The following is a 21,752-nucleotide window of genomic DNA, read 5'->3' as shown; positions in this document are numbered from 1 at the left end:
AGGCACCTCTCTCAACATATGGGAAGGAAGAGGTCGGAGTTTAGCTCAATGGTAGAGTCTTGCCTAGCATGTGTGAAGCCCTGGGCTTGATCCCCTCACCAAAAAACAATTAGAAGGAAAAAAACCTCAGGTGCCTCTACAGGGACTACACAGGAAATGAATGCAAGAGAGGTGGGGGGTGGGGGGCAGATGATTATAGGGAGTAATGGAGAGCAGCACCAGAAGCTGTGGGTCCCCATCTAGTCCCTCCTAAATTCCAGCCCTCAGGAATACAAGTCTAGAGGATCTCCCAAGTTCTCAAGACAAACCGGAAATCTGGAGCTTTGTGAGAAATCTGTTAAACACTGAAATGACCAAACAAAAACTCATCTGTGGGTGGACATGGCTCACAGCCCACCAGTTTGCAAACTCTGCCCTGCACTGTCAGGAGAACACTGAAAGTTGTTCAGAAAAGTATTTCATTTTAGTAAGGGAAAGGCAGGGGAAGGATCTACTTGTCAACCTTTTTAAAATGTCTCACTGGACCATAAAGTTTATCCCCAGCATAAACTCCCAAAAATCTTTCAAAGGCAACAATTTGCCTACTAATCCAGTGAATAATCTATGCATGCCCCAGTACACTGCTCTGGCCACAAGGACCCCTGAACAGACCACAGGTGCTGAAAGAGGTTCCCTGACCTAAAGCAAAGATCATTTGCTGCTACTTGTCCCCCACAAAAACCACCCCCCACACAGTCATGCCCTGTATTTGAAGCTTTTCTTGATGCAACACACCAGAAAAAGAAAAGGCGTGCCACTTTGGGCCAAGGTTTGTCCACTTTGGGTACACCACCAACAGCAGCATTCAGAGAAAGAGAAGCAGAACCTGATTTTCGACTCCCTCAGATGGCAAGCTAGATGCTCTGAGGCCATGGTTGTAGCTCCCATGCAAAATTACTAAAATTCCACTTTACACTTCAACCAATGTAATAAGACAAAAAATGAATATATATTGAAAAAGAAAAGGAAAAGATTGAGTTACAGATTATTGCATATTTAGAAAATCCTCCCCCACACACAAAAAAAATTATACACGCAAAAAAGGAAAGAAATAATAATAAAGAAGTTCATGAAATGATCTAGATGCAAAATAAATATAGTCACTTTGTATAACTAGGAATGCAAACATAAGCCAGAGATTTATTTTAAAAAGATGTTTTGTGATTCTCTGTGTTTCACATTTGTGTCACTGTAATAACAGAAGACTGATTTGCTGAAACACAGGGGGAAGGAAAGATGCAACTCACTGGGAACAAATGATCAGAAGAAGGCGGGTGTTCAGGGAGTGGAGGACTCACCACCAGGACAGCAATGCTGGGGTGTGGGTTTGGCAGGTCAACAGTGGTTGTTTAAGTGTTCAGCTGCAGTTCCACAAATGCATATGTAATGTGTACCAACAGGTCATTTTTAACTCTGCTTGTTGGGAATCAAAATGTCGAAACTAAGAATATCATTAATCTGGAACAAGCAGATTCCACATATACTTAGTAAATGGTCACATGTGTATTATAAATTCGAAGTGTTCTTAGAGATCTATAATAACCTGCTGTAAAACATAATGGAAAAGATCCTATTTACAATGTCAATAAAATTCTAAAACTCTTCATAATAAACCTACTGAGATATATTTTAAGAGATGTGATCAGTGTTCTTATTTCCCTTTGAAAATTAGACATTGTAAAGATCTCATTTACTTATTCAAGCAAAGACTTACTGAGGCCCTGCTGCCTGTTGGACACTACTTTAGGCAATCAATAGCAACTAAATTGAAGGTCCTCTTATGTTACTGTTTAAGATCATAAGAAAACAAACCCAAAATCCATTTGGAAAACAGACAAAGGTAATCAAAACATTTTTTAAAGTCATGATGATGGCATTTGCCCTGTCAGATATCTGAACACATCCCTAAGCAATGGTAATTTTAAAAGTCTGGAACTAGTATAAAAAAGGAAAAACAGAGTCCCAAAATAAACCAGATCACCTCCAGGAACTTCATAGGTGGTGGACTATGCATCCCAAATCATGAGGAAAGGCTGGATTAATTAACAAATGGAGCTGAGACAGCAGTGGGGCAACTCAGCAAAAAACAAATAAGCAAAATCAACCTCTTCCATAGGAAGCATACGTCATTTGAATTAAAAGAGTTAAATATTTTTAAAAAATCAAATGCAGGAGTGGGAAGCAAAATATATAATGGAGTACTTCTTTTAAAAGGCTGGTTATTTTCTATAGTACTACAAGAAATCAACAGGAAAGGCCCAGCAGGGCTGACCAGAGGCATGGAAGCCAGCAAGGGAAGCTCTGCAAACATAAACTCACCCAGTCAACAGAGGGTAAGTGACTAGCCCCGGGGAGAAACAATCAGTTTCCAAAAAAGCAAAGTGAGGGCAGCAATCACCAATCAGAAAAGCACAAGTTTCAACAGTAAAGGTTTCTGACACTCACAGATAATTTATCTGATGCTACACCCAAGACCAAGAGGCCAGCCCAGCCCCAGCAGCCTCCTATAGGCCAGGGGGGCAGGTCCACTGGGTAGGTGGACACTGGAGGCTAGCTGGGACAGCTGTGAGCCCAGGGACCATTCAAGACAGGCCAACCCAGAGCAAGCCTATGATATGCTTACTCCTAATATGTCCAGTTTTGAAGCATGTCAGAAAAAGTCCACAAAGTGACTACAGTCAAGCCTGCCCCAGCCAGAGCCACCCACAGAGGCCAGCAGCTCCCCTGCAATTGCCCTGGCTTTGGTTCTTGTAGAAGCTCCTCAGAGTCAACTCTGGTGACCTTGACGGTGGGTACAGACAACAGACAGTGCTCCCTCAACAAGGACACAGTGAGGACCTGGATTGTCCAACAGGACAGACAATGCCCAAAAGTCAAGCCACCCTATGTATGCAGAGCAGGGGTGTGGCTCCGCCCTGTTTGCCAGGAAGTACACCAAGAATCCACCTGGCCTGTCTGGCCAAGAACAGGAAGAATCTCTTCTACAGTAATTAGCCCTCCTTCCGTGGATGGTGAGGGTAATGCACTTCTGAGGGGCAGGGGGCGGGGGCAAAGTTTGTATCTGGAGCTCCAGCTGCAGAGGAAGGAACCCAGCCTCTGAGCTGTGTTATCCCCTGAGGTTACTCCCCGTCTCTGAGCCCCAACTTCCTCCCAGCACAGAAGAATGACTCCTTGCTGTTCCCAGAGGGTGCCTGGTAGCAGCGGGGACTCTTGAGTGGTGTCCCAGGAGGTGATGTGTAAATAGGAAAGTGCAGCCCCAGAGATGATAGGCCCCACCCAGGAAGGGTCCCTGGGAGTTCTGGTGACTCTGGGAAAGGAGGAGCAGACAGGAAGAGGAGAAAGGGAAGAGAAAGAAGAGAGGAAAGAGAAAGAGAGAGAAAAAATGGAAAGGAGGAGAATAAGAGGAGGAAAGGGGAAGAAATTAGAGGAGAGGAACAGAGGGGAAGGGAGGAAGAAAGGAAAGGGGGAGGAGAGAGGGAGGGAAGGCCTGGAGAGGAGGAGAGCTGAAGCAGGACTTGGCACTACCCTGGCCCCCACCCTCCCATCCTCTACCCCCCACACACTTGTCTCTGGGGCTTTTCAGGAAACATTGGCCTCTGGGACCGTGCCCTGGCCTGGGCCCTCTCCGCCCCCCATCACAGCCCCCAGGCAGTACATGGCTCTTCAGGGATCTGTTTTTACTCTCAACACTCACCAAATGTGTGGCTCTTCTCCTCTTGCCCACCAATTCTCCAACTCCCATCCTGGATACCAGCTGGCTGCCCTACAATTCAATACTGACACTAACTACCAGCGCAGACCCCACAGATTAGGGGCTCAGTCCCCACTTCAAGCACCAGTGCCAAGTCCCAGGCCCCCTGTACTTCTGACCGTTCAACTATAAATCAGGGGCTTCCCACGGCTCCTCATCAGATTTGCTAAAACAGTTCACAGGGATCAGGAAGGCATTTTACCTCCTATGATGGGTATGTTGTAAAGGATTCAACTCGGGAACTGAAAAATGTGTATGGGGAGGAGTGCGGAGCTTCCATGCCCTCTCCAGGAATGTCCCCCTGCGGGAACCTCCAGGAGTTCACCAACCCAGAAGCTCTCCGAACAGCTTAGTTCTGGGGGCTTATGGAAGTTCCACTACTTCCTACCCAGAGGTGGGGGTGGGGCTGAGAGTTCCAACCCCCCAACCCCGCCTCCTCTTTCTGTGACCAGCTTCAACCTGAAGCTATGCAGGGGCCCCCAGTCACCAGCCATCTCATTAGCACATAAAAAGACACTCTTATCACTCTGGAGATTCTGAGGGTCTTAGGGATCCTTGCATCAGGAACCAGGGGACTGAGACCAGATATTATAATAAAAGATGTTCCCTTCACTCTTATCAGTCAGGAAATTACAAGAGTTTTAGGAGTTCTGAGAAGGAGAAAATAGGAATGAAAACAAAAACTTTTATTTTTACTGTTTTAGTGCTGATGAGTATCATATCACACTATTACAGGGTCTCAGACAAGTCACCCCCAGCTGTGACAGATCCATGCTGCCTGAGGCTCAGACCTCAGCTCAGAGATAGTGGCTGAGACCACTGGCCCATGGTCAGCCACAGGTAATAAGAGGGGAGGAGAGAGGAGGGAAACTCACAGGGTCTGAGGACATGGTTGAGAGGACCCTACCCCTGCCCTACTCTATCCCAACCAGGACTACAGGATAAACGCCCAGTAAGTATCCACTAAGTTCCAGGTGCCCTCCAGTGTGGACAACCCAGCAACAGACACCAATGACTGCCATGGGAAGCCATACTCCCTTCTCCTGCCCACTTCCCTCTTAGGACCCCTCTACAGTAGGCAGCTGTGGAGACAGCTTTGCAAGGGGGCAGCCCTCCTGCCAGGGCTCTAAATTTCACCCCTCCGAGCCATCATTTCCTTCCATCTCAATCCTCCCAAGACTTTCCGTCTGAATGAGGCAGCCTTGCTTTTCTCCCTCACTGACACATGCCCAAATAGCAGGTGGCCCTGCAACTGAGGAAACTGAGTCACAGGTCATCAAGAAAGCCAGGCTCAAACCCGGTAATATCAGATATTATACCTCATGGCCTTCCTCTGGATCGGTGGGTGCCCACCCTGCTGTGCATGAAGACCCTCCTTTGTGGCTTTCGAAAGATACAGCCCCTGAATCCTACCAGAATCTGATAAATCAGAATCTCTCAGGGTGGAGCCTAGATAGAGACATTGTTCAAAGCTCCCCATTCCATGCCTGTGTGTAAGCAGACAGATCACAAGATGGGAAGCAATTTTACTCTCTACAGGAAGAGCTTCAGATTTCCTCCAAGGAGGGAACTGTCTTTGTTTGGAAAAATACCTTCTAGAAGCACATGGGATAAAAGAGAACTGCAGACCTGGGAGAGCTCATACTAACAGGTCAGAACGAAGGACAGGATCTTCTGTAGGATACAGGAGGAGAACTGAGGGAATATGCTCTGCAGACACTGGAGGTGGGGGAAAAGAGACCATTAGGAAGAAGAAAACCTGGCAATCAAGGTGGAAATTTCCAGCACATAGCCCTGTTCTACCAGAAGCCACTTGCATTGCTGGAAGGTGCTACCCACTCCACCTTCCTCAGCAAAGCCACAGCACTTCCTCTGAGTGGGTTCTGACAGCTGAAATGGGGACTGGGTTTCATTTCTGGGGCAATAAAGTGAGAAAGTAAGGAGAACTGTCAGTAGCCTTGAGGATATAGATGCAGGCCCAGGGAAATTGCAGGACCACTCGCATTTGGGGGTGGTGGGGTAGGATGGCATGTGAAGACATTTTATCTAGATTTCAGTTCCTTTGCTGATAAAAATGAGATCTTAGAAAACTAGAATTCAGAGGATATTGCCTTCACACGAAATCCATCTTAATCCGCAAGCAAGCATTATATTAAGCAGAGAAACGCCAGGGGCGTTCCCATTAGAGCCAGCCACAGCGGAGGATGTGCGCAGGTTCCAGACAGTTCAGATTGGAAATGGAATCCGAAATCATCGCTGTTTACAGACAGTACAACTGTATACCCAGGAAACCCAAGGGAGTCCACAAAAAATATATTAGAATTAATGAGTTCAATCAAGCTGCTTGATAAAAGATAATTATATAAAAATCAATAACCTTCCTGTGTACCAACAAGGGATGGAAAGAGTTCCATCTGAAATAGCAAAAAAAAAGAAAAAAAAATCCTTGAAATCACCCTGATTAAAAAAAAAAATAGATGTCCTGTATAAAAAATAAATTATACTTTACTAAACAACAAGAAGGCAGAATTAAATAAACTGAAAGATACACCATGTTCCTGGTAAATACTATAAATTATGTCAATTCCTCCTTTAATTAGTTGCTAAGTTTAATTTAATGTCAATCAAATTCGCAAGGGATTGTTTAACATGACAAAACAATTCTAAAATTCATTTGAAAGAATAAACAGATGTGACCAGCCAAGAAAATTTTTGCAAAGAAATAACAACAAAAGGAGGAAGAATCCAGCCAGATATTTCAAAGCAACGCTGTCCAATAGAAGTATAATGCAAGCTTCATAGGTAGCCACATTTTCAAAAACAAAATAGACACAGATAAAATTAATTTATGTAGCATATTTTATTTAACCCAAGATATCCCAAAGATTATGTTAAGAACTGGGGATGGGGCTCAGCGGTAGAACACTTGCCTAGCATGTGGGAGACCCTGGGTTCCATCCTCAGCACTGCAAAGAATGAATAAATAATCTGCAAAGTATTTTATGTTCTTTTGTGTGTTCAGGGCAGTACTATTTTTGAAATCCAGTATGTATTTTACACGCAGAGCACCTCTCAATTCAGGCCAGCCACAACTCAAGTGCTCAGTAACCTCCTGTGGCTCATAGCTACTGTGTTGGGAAGTACAGCTTCAAAGTATCTAACACTTCAGATATTAGAGCTTTGAAGCTCTAATAATAAACACAGCTTAGTGTTGGTACAACAACAACTGGTACAATTGTAAAAAAATGGAATTGTGTGTGGTACCACTTAACTTGAGTTTTCCTTTGCCACTGATTGGAGATGGTTTGTGGCATAATCTCTACAGAAAATGTATGCACATGGTCAAGGCACCACAGAACATTTCAGTCAACGATAGATCACATATATGCCAATGGCCCTATAAGATTGTGACGTTGTAGCCATCTCAGTTTGTGTAAGTGCATCCTATGTTCCCACAATGTCAAATTCGCCTAACAATGCATTTCTCAGAGCATGTCCCCATCCTTAAGCAATGCAAAACTAAATACATACCAATAGCTCACAGCTCTTGAGTTACTTCTTATTCTACCTCCAGCTTGCATGAAACATCAGTGCTCCTTATTTTTCATGTGATCCCAATCTCTGCTTTCACAGAAGAAATATCCAGCCTCAAAGATGAATCCTGAATGTTCTGCTCATACAGCTGGTGAGAGCTGGTCCCTCTGGCACCAACAGTCCAGCCTCTCTAGCTGCCCTGCATCCCCACTATGGAATCTGCATGTCAGCTCTTGGAGTAGCCCCTAAAATAATTTGTTCCTCCTCTCTCATCATCATCATTATCAAATCACATCTTTAGGGCTCTAAGAGGAAACATTATTTGGGACACATTTACCACCTCCAAACTCAGGACAAAACCTACACTCTCAGTTGCATGGGACTCGGCAAACCCATGCCTTGATTCTCAAGGGGGCATCCTAACATCTTGTCACCATGGGGTGGTAGCCCAGCTGAGCACACACCAACTTAGCAGTAGCATTTCTAGTCTAACTCATTGGTCTTTAATCGATTTGGGGCTAACTTTAGTGCAGGATGAGAGATAGTCTTGTTCTTCATATATGGATAACCAATTTCCCCCAGCACCACTGGTTAAAAGGTTGTCTTTTCTCCAACATATGCTTTTGGCTCCTCACTTTGAGGTGCATGCAGGGTTGGCAATTCTTGCAAAATGTCCTAGAAAAGTCACACCATGATTTCAAAAAAGGAAATATGCAGAAGGGCAAAGGGATAACAGAATGCAGCTGTGGTATCAGCAAGGCAAATATCTCTGGAGGAATGAACATAGGTCATCAAAGAGAGAGAGACTACCAGAAGGAGAAGAAGCTGGGCTGCACTGTTTCTCAAGACCTGAGAAACAACGCAAAGCAGGGAAAATGGCCTATCCTTTGGGGTGAGAAAGAGCAATCAGAGCACTGGGGCTGCAATGGCTGGTTCCTATTCCTCTAGCAACTATGGTTAAGGCACCATGTTGCAGTTGAATTACTTTATCTACCACCACTTTCTGGGTGGTAGATAAAGTAATAGTGTGTTTTACAGTTGAGGATACCTTAGAGCCAGCCAATGAAATACAGAAACAGCCAATGTTTCCTGCACCCTAGCTTAAGCTAAATGGTTACTGTATATCTATTCTTCCAGTGCCCAGTGAAGTGGGTGTTGATGGAATCCCTCCTTTTGCAATCTAATTGAGTTTTGCAGCATTGTAGCCTTTGTCCAGGCTGCAGAGCTTCAAGGAACAGAGCTGGCCTTGTGACCCACAGCAGCCTCCAACACATAATAAGCCCACTTATTTCCAGTTAATCACTGAAATGCAGGGGTGGGGTGGAAGAAACAAAGCTCCAGTCTGGCCTCTCTGCAGTGTCTGGCCCTTGGTCCTGGATGCCAGTTTCCTTTGCCTGCAAGCAGAAGCTGTGTGTCCCACTCCGCCTGCCCTGGAGTTGATGTGCAGTGTAATTGAAATTCATGGATGAGCCCGAGGAGCCAGCTCCAGGCGTGGTAATAACTTCTCCATATTAATGGCAGCACCGCAGGCCCGGTGGACAGCTGACATTTAATATGAAACATATGCAGCAGAGCAAGAGGCACCTACCTGGGCCCTCCCATTCCAGAGCTCCCACCAGTGGGGGAGGGGTGATATAAGGCAGTCCCAAAATTCAACGGGCAGGGGTGTTCCTCTCTCCTCAGCACCTCCACCCAACTTCAGGGCCCACCCCTGCAGGAAATATCTGCCAACAACACACAAATGCATATACACATGTGTGTACACACACTCTTCCATGCACACACATGTGCATATACATTTGAATGCACACATGCATGCACACACTTGAATGTGCACTCACATCCAGCTATGAACACTGACATATGTGTACATTTACACACATATCCTTATTCAGATACACACTCACATGCACACCACTCATGTGCATACATTCATCCATGTGCGTGCATATGTGCACATTCTCATGCATACTCAAATGCACACACTTGCAAGATATGCACATGCATGCACACACACATACACACAGCTCCACACACTCTCCATGCATACGCAAACACACACATAGGACCCCCCAGGACTACCCAAGCCAAAGAAGAAGGTGAGGGTAAGAAAAGACAAGTCCGCCTTCCCATACAGTCCCAGATTCCCAGAAGGAGCTACACTCACACTTGCCCTTAAGGATATTCAAAGAGCAGAGGGGAGGTCCAAGCAAGCTCAGTCCACTTCGAAGCAAAGACAGCCTCAATACAGAGTGGAGGAGCCCAGCCCTGGGGCACTTCCCTGGGGCTCAAGGCAGATAAACCACTGGCTGGCTCCTCTGCTCACACAGCTGCAATATCTCTGATCCTTCACCTCCCTCCTGAGTCTGAGTAAAGGTCCTCAGTCCCTCAGTCATCAAGTGCTAGGGACACAGGGGGACAGGGCATGATCCCAAGATAACCATTGGGCAGGAGGAACCTGAAACCTGCTCATACCTGAATGAGCAGCATCATTATGCTTAACCTCCAGTGCCTGAAACGTACATAGCCACATGATGAAGAGCAGAGCAGGGAGCAGCAATATGAGCTAGGATAGGCCAGAGAGAGCTGGCCTCCCTGGACTCAGGTTCAGAGACCAGTGACTGACATGCTGGCCCTCATGAGGAGACCATCTGACTTCGTGACACCCCTCCCCAGAAGATTCCAAAGCCAAAGCCCCCACCCTGTGTAGGGGAGAGATCTAATTTACTTCTCTGAGCCTCATTGTCCTTATCTGTAAAATGGGGACAAGAGTGGCCAACTCACAGGAATATTGCGGGGACTGGATAAATTTCAGAAGTAGATGAACAGCACCACAGGGGCTGGTTTTCCTCAAGCGGCTCCTCTGCAGAGGTCCCTCAGCTCATGGAGCCAGGATCCCAGCTGCCCAGGGGTCGATCCTGGTGGTGTGTCTCCCAGCAGCCATTGCTTCCCTCCTTATGATTGCAGGCTGGGGGCAGGGAGAAGCATGTGACTCAAGCTGGAGCCAATCATATTGCACTCCTGAGCCAAGGTGATTGGTTATGGAAAAGTCCCAGGACCTAAACCCCACCACAGAGTCGATCAAAGCTGTAGTGAAGCCTCAGGAAAATAAGGCCCCTACTTTTCCACCAGGCTGTCTCTGCGGGCATGTGAGGGCTGCTATAGCCACTGACGCCCAGTAACCAGAATCAGATAGGGAGGAGGAGCTGAGTGAGCAAGGGTCAAGATACCACGGGACCCTGAAACACCCCTCTCCATCCCCAGAGTGCCTCATTGCCCAATCCTCAGTTACCTTATTGGCCAAAACCAGAAGAATCTGATTTTAGATCAGATGCCAGTCTATGGCACTCTGGAGGGATATCAAGGGGCACACAGGGAGCCTGTAGGTTGCTCCTTTGCCATCGTGAGCACAAACAGCTTCCATCTTGGCAGCCAGTCAGCTGTACACCCCTCCCCAGTGCCACTTAGGAAGAGCCTTTAGGGAAGTCTCTTCCTCTCACCAAATAGTAAGGAAGTTGTAGAAGGCCTGAAATAATAAGAGATGGGCGCTGCCGTGAGGGAGGAAGGCTGAGAACTTGGCAAATTCTCTGGGACAGACCCCTCCTGCCCAGATGCCCCTGCCAGGATCCCAAACCTATCCAGGGATCCTGCTGCAAGGACAGCCTCAATCCTTCTACAGGCCCTTTCAGGGGATCTTGAGACCCCCATGGGGTCTTCACACTGTTTGCTCGCCCAATGTCAAAAGAATAAAAAACATGACACACAAACGCAGCTTCTCTGAAGAAACATGGGAGGATCCAGCACCAAGGAGCCCATGCTCCCCAGGGACAATGATCTGTCAAGAGAGATGGGGCATGGGCTCACCAAGGTTCCCATCTCCCTCCCCTGACCTTGTCCCTCATTTGTGTGTGGTCTTCATCTGGCCCCTGAAGTACCTGAATTTGCAACTCCAACAACTTTGGAGTTTGCCTGGAAGGGTTCCAGAAATGGCTGACTCCGATCACTTTCCACCTGGGGAAATTAAGGGGTGGTAGAGGGAAGGGGATGGTTTGCCCAGGGCACAGGGTAAATCCCAGATCCCAATTCAAGGTCTCCACATTCCTACTCAACTCTTTCCCATATATACCCAGAGGGGGCTTTCCTTATCTACTTAGTTTGATTTAAACCAGGAGATTTTAATTTAGGTTTCATAAACCCCCAAACAAGGACCAGAAAACCATGCAAAACCACATGTGTATACAAGCACTTCTCTGTGGGAAAAGTGGCAGAGCTCCCAGCCATTCTCCAAGGGGCCCTGCCCCACTGAATGTTGACACCTGGGGTTGGCAGCAGAGCAGAGCGGGTAGGAGAGGTGGGCGACCCCTGAGCCCTGGGAGCACCCATCCTCTGGGGCAAGTCCCAGGCCCTCCCCTGCACAGACTTCTGACCCCCATCAGCCTCCAGCTGATCTCCACCTAGTCTGGTGTTGGGCCCATAGGCAGAGATGCTTGTGGTACAAGTCACCAAGAAGCTCAGGGTGCTTGATGTGTCCTTTATGTCATTTATATAACTGACTCTGGCTACTGGGTGGAGAAAGGGTTGCTGGAGACAGACCCATTAGAAGCAGCTGAGGAGCCGAAGACAGAGCTAGGAGTTGGGTGTGGTGAAGAATCCCAGGGTGAAGGACTTCAGAAGTCTCTAGGATGGTGCTGACTGAACGTGGGGGTTATGGAGGGAAAGGGGATCCTGGGATTCCCCACCCAAGTGAAAGGTGGGTGTGAAGGAGAGGGAGGAGACTGCGTTCCACCCAAGGGGTACAGAGTCATTATTCAAGGAGAGAGTCCCAGAGGCTGCTGAGCAAGCAAGGCTTCTAGAACCCTCTCCATCCCAGAGTCTAGGGGTCTGACCCTCAACTCCAAAGGTGGACAAGATACTCATCACAGTCTGCATCACAGCAGTTGGTTTAAAGATGAGACTATAACCCAAGCAGGTTCAACTAGATCCTTGCCCAGGAAGGACTCTTTTAAGTATCATCCAGAAAGAAGCCTGCTTGAGGACAAGTCAGACCTACAGCAGCTGATGGCTCCCACGGGGGAAAGAGGTGCATTCTGAAGTAAAAACAGAGAGTGAAAGAGCCGAGAGACAGATACATGTTCTGAACTCCTGGATCCAGCCATGCCTGAGGTTGACACAATTTAGAACCCCCAGGTTCTAAGTAACTGGGCCCATGATGTCTCTTGTTTGTTATATCCAATGTGAGCTGTGTTTTTTGTCACTTAAACTAAATGAGTCTTAGGGAAGATAATAAGCCAAAGAAGTAGCTGAGAACATCCTGTGTAGATAGGTAGCTGTATAAACTATACAGCTATAGGTAGCTGTATAAACTTAGCAAGGGCTAAGTAGATGTCCCCACTCTGATCGGATGAGCCCTCACAGCCTAGATACCCTGGGAATCCAAAAATTTCCATGGCCCCTGTTTGGTGTTCCTGACATCCTCTCATTGCTCTCCAAGCAATGCCAAGGCAAGGTGGGAGGAAGGAGAACCCTAAAAGATACAGCTCCAAATCCCAGGCCCTTATCCCCAGCCCCACAGTTCTAGGGTCGACCCACACTTGCCTGTCACACTTAACACCTGACCTACCTGGAGCCCGGTGTCAGGCCTCAAAGGCAGCAGCATTCTCATCTTGGTCTCTTGGGCCAGTTTATGGCTTTTCTCTGTGACTTTTAGTGATTCCTACTGCACAGCAAGACTGGACAGAGCTGGCACCTAGCCAGCAGGGACAGCCCCAGGCCAAGAGGAAGCAGCTTCCTTCTTGCTATGAGACCTTGGGTCCCACACGGAGGCTCTACCTCACAGGGTCATGGGGGCATATATCGAGCCCCCAGGGAAGGGTGTACACCTCTCCTCTCTCAGGCCCCAGGATTGGACCAGGCTTTGAAGGTCAGACCTTTTCCACCATCCAGGACATAGAAGCAGCTTCCTTCTCACTGGCCAGTACCAGTGTGAAGGAAGAGACACCAGGCCTGGGACATCCCCAGGACTGCACTCAGTGGGCAGGTAGAGGTACCAGGGCCACTGCTATCCTACTGGATTCCTCACTGCAATCATACACCAAGGAGGAGTCGAGACACCCCTAAGAAGTTGCAGCCAGTTAACACGGGCCAGGCAGCCACAGGTCTGCCCCCAGTTCCCTCTCACTCCTACAGGCAACAGTCAACACTCCTGACAGAGCAGATCTCCAGGAATTCGAATAGGAAAGATTTGGAAATGTTTTAAAGAAATGCAGTTCTTCTTTTTCATTCTTTTGATTGGTATGCAGCAACAACAAGGGCAGCAATGAAAGCCAATACAATGTAGCTAACGTGACCTTGGAATCAGATATGCCTTGGCTGCCAAGATTGAAGCAAGCTCTCTTGGCTTTGGGGGGCCTTGGGTTGATTCATCTGCAGAATGGGAATAATACCAGGTCATGCTCCAGAGGGTGCTGTGACAAGACCATGGGTCATAAGACACACAATAGGATCATGGTAAACTGTCACTTACTATTGTTACTTTCTATCCCAATAGGCTTCTCATTTCGGTTTCTAATAAACATGTAAAAGTGACATGAAATTAGCTCACCTATACAGCCCAAGAGAGAGAACTCTTCCATAATGATGTGATATATAAAAAAAAATATTTTGCTAAGCAATTTTTCTCACTCATTGTGAAAAGGCAAAGTTTGACTCCCCCCATGAATATTATGAACAACTTCTGACTAATGGCTATAAAAGAATCTGGAGAAGCTACATTCATCAGCCTTTCTGGAAACAAGGTGCATGGTAGGTTCTATAACCCATGTCTTCGTGTAGCATTTATCGTAACTCTACCTGACTTCAGTAGAATTTACACACTGACCTGAATTCTAGCAAAAACCATTTCATACCATGTTGGCAAGCAGCTCCTCCTACACTCTCAGTTGCATGGGACTCTGCAAACCCATGCCTTGATTCTCAAGGGGGCATCCTAACACCATGTAGGCAGAGTGATACAGAAGACTTAGCTGGAATTAGCAGGAACAGATAGCCTGGCACTGCTGGAGCCCCTTGATTCACCACAGAGGGGCTCCATCTGAAAACAAAGCTAACACACAGGAAGGCAGAGAGGCAAGAGGAAGCAAGGGTCCTGATGAACTGGTAGGAGCATCTGGATCCAGCCACACCTAAAGATTTTTCACCAGGTGTGCTTTCTGTTTAAACTGATGTGAGTTGCGTTTTCTGTTACTTGTAACTAAAAGGACCTTGACTGACACTAGCAGATAAATTAGAGTTCCTTTGTACTAAACAGATTAGGAGACCACTGTCAACATAATAATAGTTAATACTGCTTTCCTTTAAAGCAGAAAGATAGTCTCATATGTCTTCAGGAACAGGGGAAAGCAGATGAGCAAATATGTGTATCCCAGGCCAAGGGACACAGGAAAGGATCCATGGCTCTTGGGAGAGACGATTCCCACACAAGCATCTAAACTTAAGCAGTGGGGCCACTGGTGCCTGCTGTAACCCTGCACATCCCTTCTGCACCATGGATATCCACATATTTGCCTAGGAAGCTAGTTGCACAGGTTCTTCAAAGATCAGTTCCACTATCCTATTTGTGTGGGGAGTACTGGATTACACAGATTTCTTTATTATAGAACTTAGAGATCCTGTTAGGCACCATAGACCCTCCCAAGGCAAATGTAGCTGCAGGCTCTCCAACTCTGCTTTGTCCAGGGAACCCCATTTGCTCAGAAAAAATTGCAAGACCTTGAAGAACACTCTTGGGAGAAATGGGGCTGCAAAGCTTCGTTTCTCAAAGGGTGGTCCAAGAACCAGGAACACTGGCTTGGGAACTTACCAGAAATATAGAACCTCAGGCCCCACCTCAGAGGAGCTGAAACCCAATGGCATGTTAACAAGATCAATACAACCTGACTCACCTACTTTGGTGTATTTAGATACCTATCAAGGAAGGGTCCCAGCAGCAGAGGAGGGAGCTCTATGTAAAGCAGTGGTGAAAGTCAATAGTTACTTGGTCAGTTAGGCCCAAGGAGAGGGAGTGCCCAGAAATTGATTCCTCCTTTTATTGTATCTTAGCATCTTTCACTAACCCATATTTGGGAGCACTGTGACAGAAGGAGTCAGACAGATCCAGGTCAGACTCCCGCCATCACTGGCTGTGTGGCCTAGGACAAGTTACTCAACCTCTCAGAGCCCCAGTGCTCCATCTGTGAACCAAGGACTAGGCTACCTCCCCTATAGGGTCAATGGAAGGACCAGAGGTACAAAGTGTATTTAAAACAAAAAACAGGTCCCCCGTGAATGGACCTATCACAGAGGCACAGAAGGACCTAAAGGGTTAAAAAAATTAATTGACACAAAATCAAAACAGATACACACACACACACACACACACACACACACACACACATACACACACATACATATTGAAGGAAGAAAAGAACTAATGATGCTGACCCACTCTCTCAAGGCCATTATTCACTGGTAGCATTCAGAGTTACTCTGGCAGGATCCAGTATCCTTTCTAACACTGTCTTGTACCTCTGACTGTGTATGTCTAACACCTGAGACATCTCAGCATGCCTATCCTTCCCAGGCCAATTCACACCTGGTACCTCTGCACATACTCCCCTCTCGGACCAGATGCCAATTGGTGCCTTTTCCTGCTGGCAATTTGTTCTACAAGACCCCATCCAAATAGCCCCCAAAAGCATACTCTCAAAGCCCTGAACAGAGTGCCCCTCAGCCTGTCAGCCTCTTAATAGGTATCAGGCCTGCCACATCTATGACCAGTAAATACATTAGAAGGTGCTGATATGACAAATGAATCATCAAATGCACAGGTGAATGAATGGCACAGTGGAAACCCATCACCAAAACCACTGAAATGCTCTCCATTGGGAATTAAATATTACCCAGAATTGATCCACCAGTAGACTACATCCAAGTCAACTCTGTCCCACATCTTCACCCCAAGTCTCCAGCAATTATTTCCTTTCATTTTTTTAGGAAATTCACCCATTGCATAAAAGGAAATATACCTATGAGGCCCAGGACATCCTCAGAGACTATAAAGAACTGCCCTATTTGAACCCAGTTCCTCCAAGGACATTTATGGTTGTTCGCAATATGCCAGGGTTCTAACTAAATCCAACCAAAGGCAGTGATTTTCCAAAGCAACAAGTGATGTTTCCTATGTGTCCATAAAAAGAACACCAGTGGTTGTGGGGCTCTGGTATAATTGCAGGTTCTGCAGACAGCAGGACCAGCCTGAGCTGCCTGCAGATGGGTGTGCTCAGAGGCCACCAGGGCTAGGAGAGTGGCCACTCACTTGGAGCAGGAGTGCCCTGAGCAGCAATTAGAGCAGAACCCACAGTGGGCCTGGGACGGCTTCAGATGTCTGGCCAGCACAGTCAACCTGACCACCACACACCAAATCCAAAATAGAAAACTGCAGTGGCTTCTGCCATGTGCCAGGCCCCCAGCAGCCAGATAGCACCGCCAATGTCAGTCTCTTCCCTGAGCATTGATCCAGGCTTTTTTCCTCTGGGCCCCTGGAAGCAAGTGAATTTCCCAGCCATATTGAGTGGCCCAGCAGTCCTAAAAGGAGCCCTCCCCTAGCCTATCTCCTACCCTTCAGGGATTGTCCCCAAAAGACCAAGCAGTCCTTGGGCACTAGAACTTTCATTTCCAAATTCTCCCCTTGGCTCTAAATAGAGAAAATTGACTTTTGAAATTACCAACTAGAGTTCATCAGGAAACCACAGTATAAAACTCAGTGGCTCCAGGTCAGTCAAGGGGCAGAAGACTAACAGGGTATTTCAACACCAATGCCTGCTCCCTGGCTGATGTCCTCTGGATACACAGAAGACTGCCAAACCACATGCCTACCATACACATATCACACATGCTAAAATGCACAGGCATACACTCAGTAGATGCCCTGACACAACCATGAGCACAAACCCCTCGTATGAATATGCACGAGAGACAATGGCACATTCACATATTCACACAGGTACACACCTAGAAAAAAGTACTGACATTCCAAAACACACGTGTGAATGCACACACTCACTGAGATACACAAACATGCATCAACCTATCTGGATGCAAGACTCAGAGGTGCAGTAGACTTAAGGGAAATGCACACTCTACTACTTGGTAAGGGCTTTGGGGAGACCCACACACAGAGCTTTGCATAAATGAGCCCCCTTTCAAACTAATCAATACAACTTGCCCTTCAGCCAACCCCAGAGAAGATTCTCAGCGCAGGACTTGCACTCCCAGGAGATTCCCAGTAACCAGTTTCCAAAACCCAAGCAAGGACGGAAAACTGAAAGGAGCAAGACACTACTCACCAGTCCATCGCAGTTACTGAGCGCCACTGAGGAGGCTTTAGCTAAGCCGGCCACGTCGCCAACGTACAGGCAGGTCCCAAGCAGGGGTTCCACTCGGGTTGCACCCGTCTCACCCTGCCACTCCACAGTAGCCCCGGGAGCCACGAGGCGGGCATTGGGCCGCAGCCGCAGGTGCAGGTCTCGGCCAAAGACCGTGACATTGTAGAACAAGCGGTCGCTAGGGTCTTCCTCACTGCCTCCTGGTAAGCCCGAGGTTTGGACAGGGACGGCCCTGCGAGCTCGTACCCCCACTCCGGTCGTCGCCGCCGACACCACGTGGGACACCAAGCGTCCCTGGGCGTCAGTGCGCACCGGCACCGCCAGGAAGCGCTCCGCTCCGTGCCCCAGGGGCCCACCTGCAACGGGAAGGGACGTTAGACTGGACGAGAACTCCCCGGCGGCGGCCGAACCCTGCATCATCCCCTAGCCCTCGCCTCAATGCGAAGGGATGGGGCATTTCACCACAAAGCCCCCAGAAGCTAGCCTGTACCTCCCGGCTTTCTAGCAAACGGGAAGGGGCGTTAACAGCACCACCACTCCGGAGCCACGCCGCCACCCAGCCATCCCCCTCGAGGGTCATGCCAGCTAAGAGATCTGTCCCCTGTCCTGTTCCGGGCTGGGGCTCCGCCGGTACCTCGCAGTTCGTTAGGTGACGACCCCATCGGGACGTCCCCTGCCCCTTGAACTACCGTCCTTGGCAGGACATGGGGCTGACCGGAAGACATTCTCGGTGGGTCCCCTACCCGTGCGCCTCGACCCTTCGGCTGCCCCTGCTGATCAATGAGCCTCACCGCTAGCCTCCGAAACAGCTTCCCCGAGTACGGGCGGCCTTCCTCTGAGTCCAGCTCCACGGTAGCCCGCTGCCAGCCCCCTCTTCCCGCGCGTCCAAGGACAGGGAGGAGTGTAACAGGGTCCCACGAGTCTCCGGGGATCCCCTCCGGGGCGCCTCAACCAATCCCCAGGGCCCAAGGCGGTGCGCTCAGCACCGGCTCCTCCCGAGCGTCCCCGGACGCGAGCGAGCACCGGCGCCGCCTCGCCCTGGCTCCCCTGGACCCGCTGGAGCTAGCTCTGCGCTCTCTACCGCGGGGCTTTCCCGTCCCTCCAAGCCCATGCTCTGCATCTCCGAAGCCGCGAGTACTCCGAGGCTCCCCGTGGCCCAAGGCACCGGGTTGCACCGCTGGGCGCCCCCTGCGCGACCAACGCGGCCCCGAAGTTGGCCAACTTGGCCCCGGGCGGGGCGCGCGGAGTTTGCCCAAGTCTAGCTGGACGACGCCTGGGGAGGGGGCGGCGGGGCACGCGGGGCGGAGCCGGGCGGACTCGGATTGCTGGGCGTGGGGGCTCCGCCGCACCTACCTGGGGGGTCGGCGGCAGCGGCGAGTCCGGCGTTTGCGGGCGGCGGCGGCAGCAGCAGGAGAAGCAGCAGCAGCAGCAGCAGCAGCGCGGGGCAGAGCAGGCGGCGAGCGGCTCCCGCCGGCGGATCCATGGCAGCCGGACCGCAGCCGGGGCCCCGCACTCACAGCCGGCGCGAAAGTTCCCCGCGCGCCGCCCAGCCCACATCTGGGGGCAGCTGGAGCCGCCCGCAGCTGCAGCACCGCAGGGCGCGGGGCGGAGGAGGCGAGGCGCGGAGGAGAGGGCGGGGGAGCGTGGAGGGAAGGCGGGGAGAGCGAAGGAGCGAGCGAGTGAGGGAGGCGGGAGGGAGGGAGAAGGAGAGCGAGGGGGAGGGCGGGGACGGCGGGCGCCTCAGCCTGCGGTGACCCGGCGCTTCTTGGCGCGGCCGCCGCCGCCGCCGCCGCCCGCTCCCCTCCTTGCGCCGCCGCCGCCGCCGCGGTTCTCGGCTCACAGAGAAGCAGAGACACCCCGAGGCGGCGGCAGAGAAGCGCTGCGGGTCGGGCTGAAGTAGTCCTGCTGCCGGCCACCCTCTGCGCGCCCCACGCCCTCGCGGCGCACCACCTCGGAGGAGTGGCATGGGCAGAGCATCCACCTAGGGAGCCCTCGAGGCGCCTGGATTCCACCAGCCAGCCCTGAGACTCTAGGGGCCGTTTCACCTTTCTGGAACCCAGGGCAGGACAGGACGCGGGAATGGAAGAGGAAGGGATGCTGATTACGGGGTCCAGGGGGCTGAGTCAGGCCTGATGCCCAGATCGAGGCCTCAAGATCCCCCAAATGTCAACTTTTGCCCTTACCGTGAAAGACAAGGTTCCCGCAGTTCGCACCTCCTTTCTGTCCCTTCGCCTAACATCGGTCTTCCCATCCCTCTATTGCAACCTCTGATCACAGCTTCTTCCTGTCAGACTTGGCCTTCCCTCCTAGAGCACAGGCTTCTACCCTTAACTGCCCCCATTGGGTCTGTGTATTCCCCAGCCCCCTCCTGAAATGGCCTGTCAGCATTCTGCCCACCTTTCCAGATGAGTTCATCCTGGGCAAGTTTGCTGTCAGCGCCCTTTGCCAACTGGAATCCCTCCTCTCCAGCAAGGTCCTGGTGTTCCCATTTACTAGAATCACTGTCCTATCAGAAATGCTATTCCTCTGCACAGTGACACCTCCCCAAGTTGTTCCTTGATACTCTCCTCAGGAATGTGTCTGGTGGAACATCTGGGCAATGTGATCCCCGACTTCTGCTTCATTTTCCCAGACAGTAGACACCTGTCTATTCCAGCTTCTCTTTCACTCTGCCCCAGCCCTGTGTGACCAGGGTTTTGACCTTGGCCTTGGCCAGGGGCAGAGGACATACAGGTGATTCAGTACCCTCTCTGCTGGCCAGGAGGACCCAATCTTTTTTAAAAAACTTTTATTTTTTAGTTGTAGTTGGACACAACTTAATTATTTATTTATTTATTTTTATGTGGCGCTGAGGATCCAACCCAGGGCCTCGCACATGCTAGGCATACGCTCTACCACTGAGCCACAACCCCAGCCCCAGGAGGACCCAGTCCTGTGGGGAAACACGACTTGCACAACTGGCTGTTGCTGTGATTTGGTACCCTTGGTTCTGTCATTTCTGGGACCTAGATGTGAGGGCACTGCAGCTTAATAGCCCTCTTCACCTAGAAGCTTCTCTCTCTCTCTGTGTGTGTGTGTCTCTCTCTCTCTTCCACCTGAGGATGCCTGAAGCTAGATCTGACCCTGAGGCACAGCAGACATTTGTTGTCAACATTTTAAAAAATGGTGAGATGTCACATAAAAATTTAGATTTCTAACTTTTCTTGAGAAATTTCAAGGTGTGGCCACACACTGGGCCTACATTTTTGCTTAGCCACCATTAAATAGGGCACTTATCCTGGAGTTTGTTAAAGATCCCCTCCCCTGATACTCCTACCCCATAGGCATGGCTCTTGTGACCTCTAATGACCCAGCTGGTTCCAGGCAAAGTTGGAGCTGGAATCCCTGTGTATCAGAAGAGAGATGACTCAACCCATATTTTTTGAGGCAGGAGGATTGCAAGTTCCAGGCCAGCCTGGACAATTTAGAGGGAACTGCCTCTGATTAAAAAAAAATAATAAGGGATGGGGATGTAGTTGATTGGGAGAGTATCCCTGCATTTAATCCCCAGTATTAAAAAGAGAGAGAGAGGAAAAGAAAGAAGAGAGATGACCCCAGAGTCAGGCATCTCGGAGGACATCCCCAAAGAAGTGGCATGAGTTGAATCTTGAAGGCAGGAGACCCAGAGTTGGGTTTAGCCAGGTGCTGTCCTGGAATATAGTGATGTGTTCTCCTGTGATTGTCCTTGCTTCTATCCTCAAAAGAAGAATAAAACCCCACCAGTAACTTTACCTACTTCAAGGGTCACATTCCACCACCTCACTTATTTCTCTGCCATGCTTTTGGTCATTGCCGTATTTTCCAACCACCACTACCACTATGCCTTTATGTAGCACTCAATAATTTACTTAAAATTTAAAAGGGGGCTAGGGTTGTGGCTCAGTGGCAGAGTGCTTGCCTCACATATGTGGGGCACTGGGTTCAATCCTCAGCACCACATAAAAATAAATAAACAAAATAAAGATATT

The 21,752-nt window shown here is 49.3% G+C and overlaps 1 protein-coding gene across 1 annotated transcript in view; it reads right to left on the bottom strand.

The window, feature by feature from the left end:
* Adamts2 (ADAM metallopeptidase with thrombospondin type 1 motif 2) overlaps positions 1-19,390 on the bottom strand; it is a 246,675-nt gene extending 227,285 nt beyond the window's left edge. The window contains exons 1-2 of the mRNA XM_076856558.2: positions 19,099-19,390; positions 17,707-18,101 (exon numbers count right to left, since the gene is read on the bottom strand). Coding sequence (XP_076712673.1) covers positions 17,707-18,101; positions 19,099-19,228 — 525 coding nt within the window. The 5' untranslated portion in view covers positions 19,229-19,390. The remainder of the gene's footprint in view (positions 1-17,706; positions 18,102-19,098) is intronic.
* Positions 19,391-21,752: the final 2,362 nt, after the last annotated feature.

The sequence above is a fragment of the Callospermophilus lateralis genome, chromosome 5 (assembly GCF_048772815.1).
Source record: "Callospermophilus lateralis isolate mCalLat2 chromosome 5, mCalLat2.hap1, whole genome shotgun sequence".
Lineage (NCBI taxonomy): Eukaryota > Metazoa > Chordata > Mammalia > Rodentia > Sciuridae > Callospermophilus > Callospermophilus lateralis.
The sequence above is the reverse complement of the archived record's forward strand: the minus strand, read 5'-3'. Positions and strand labels throughout refer to the sequence as shown.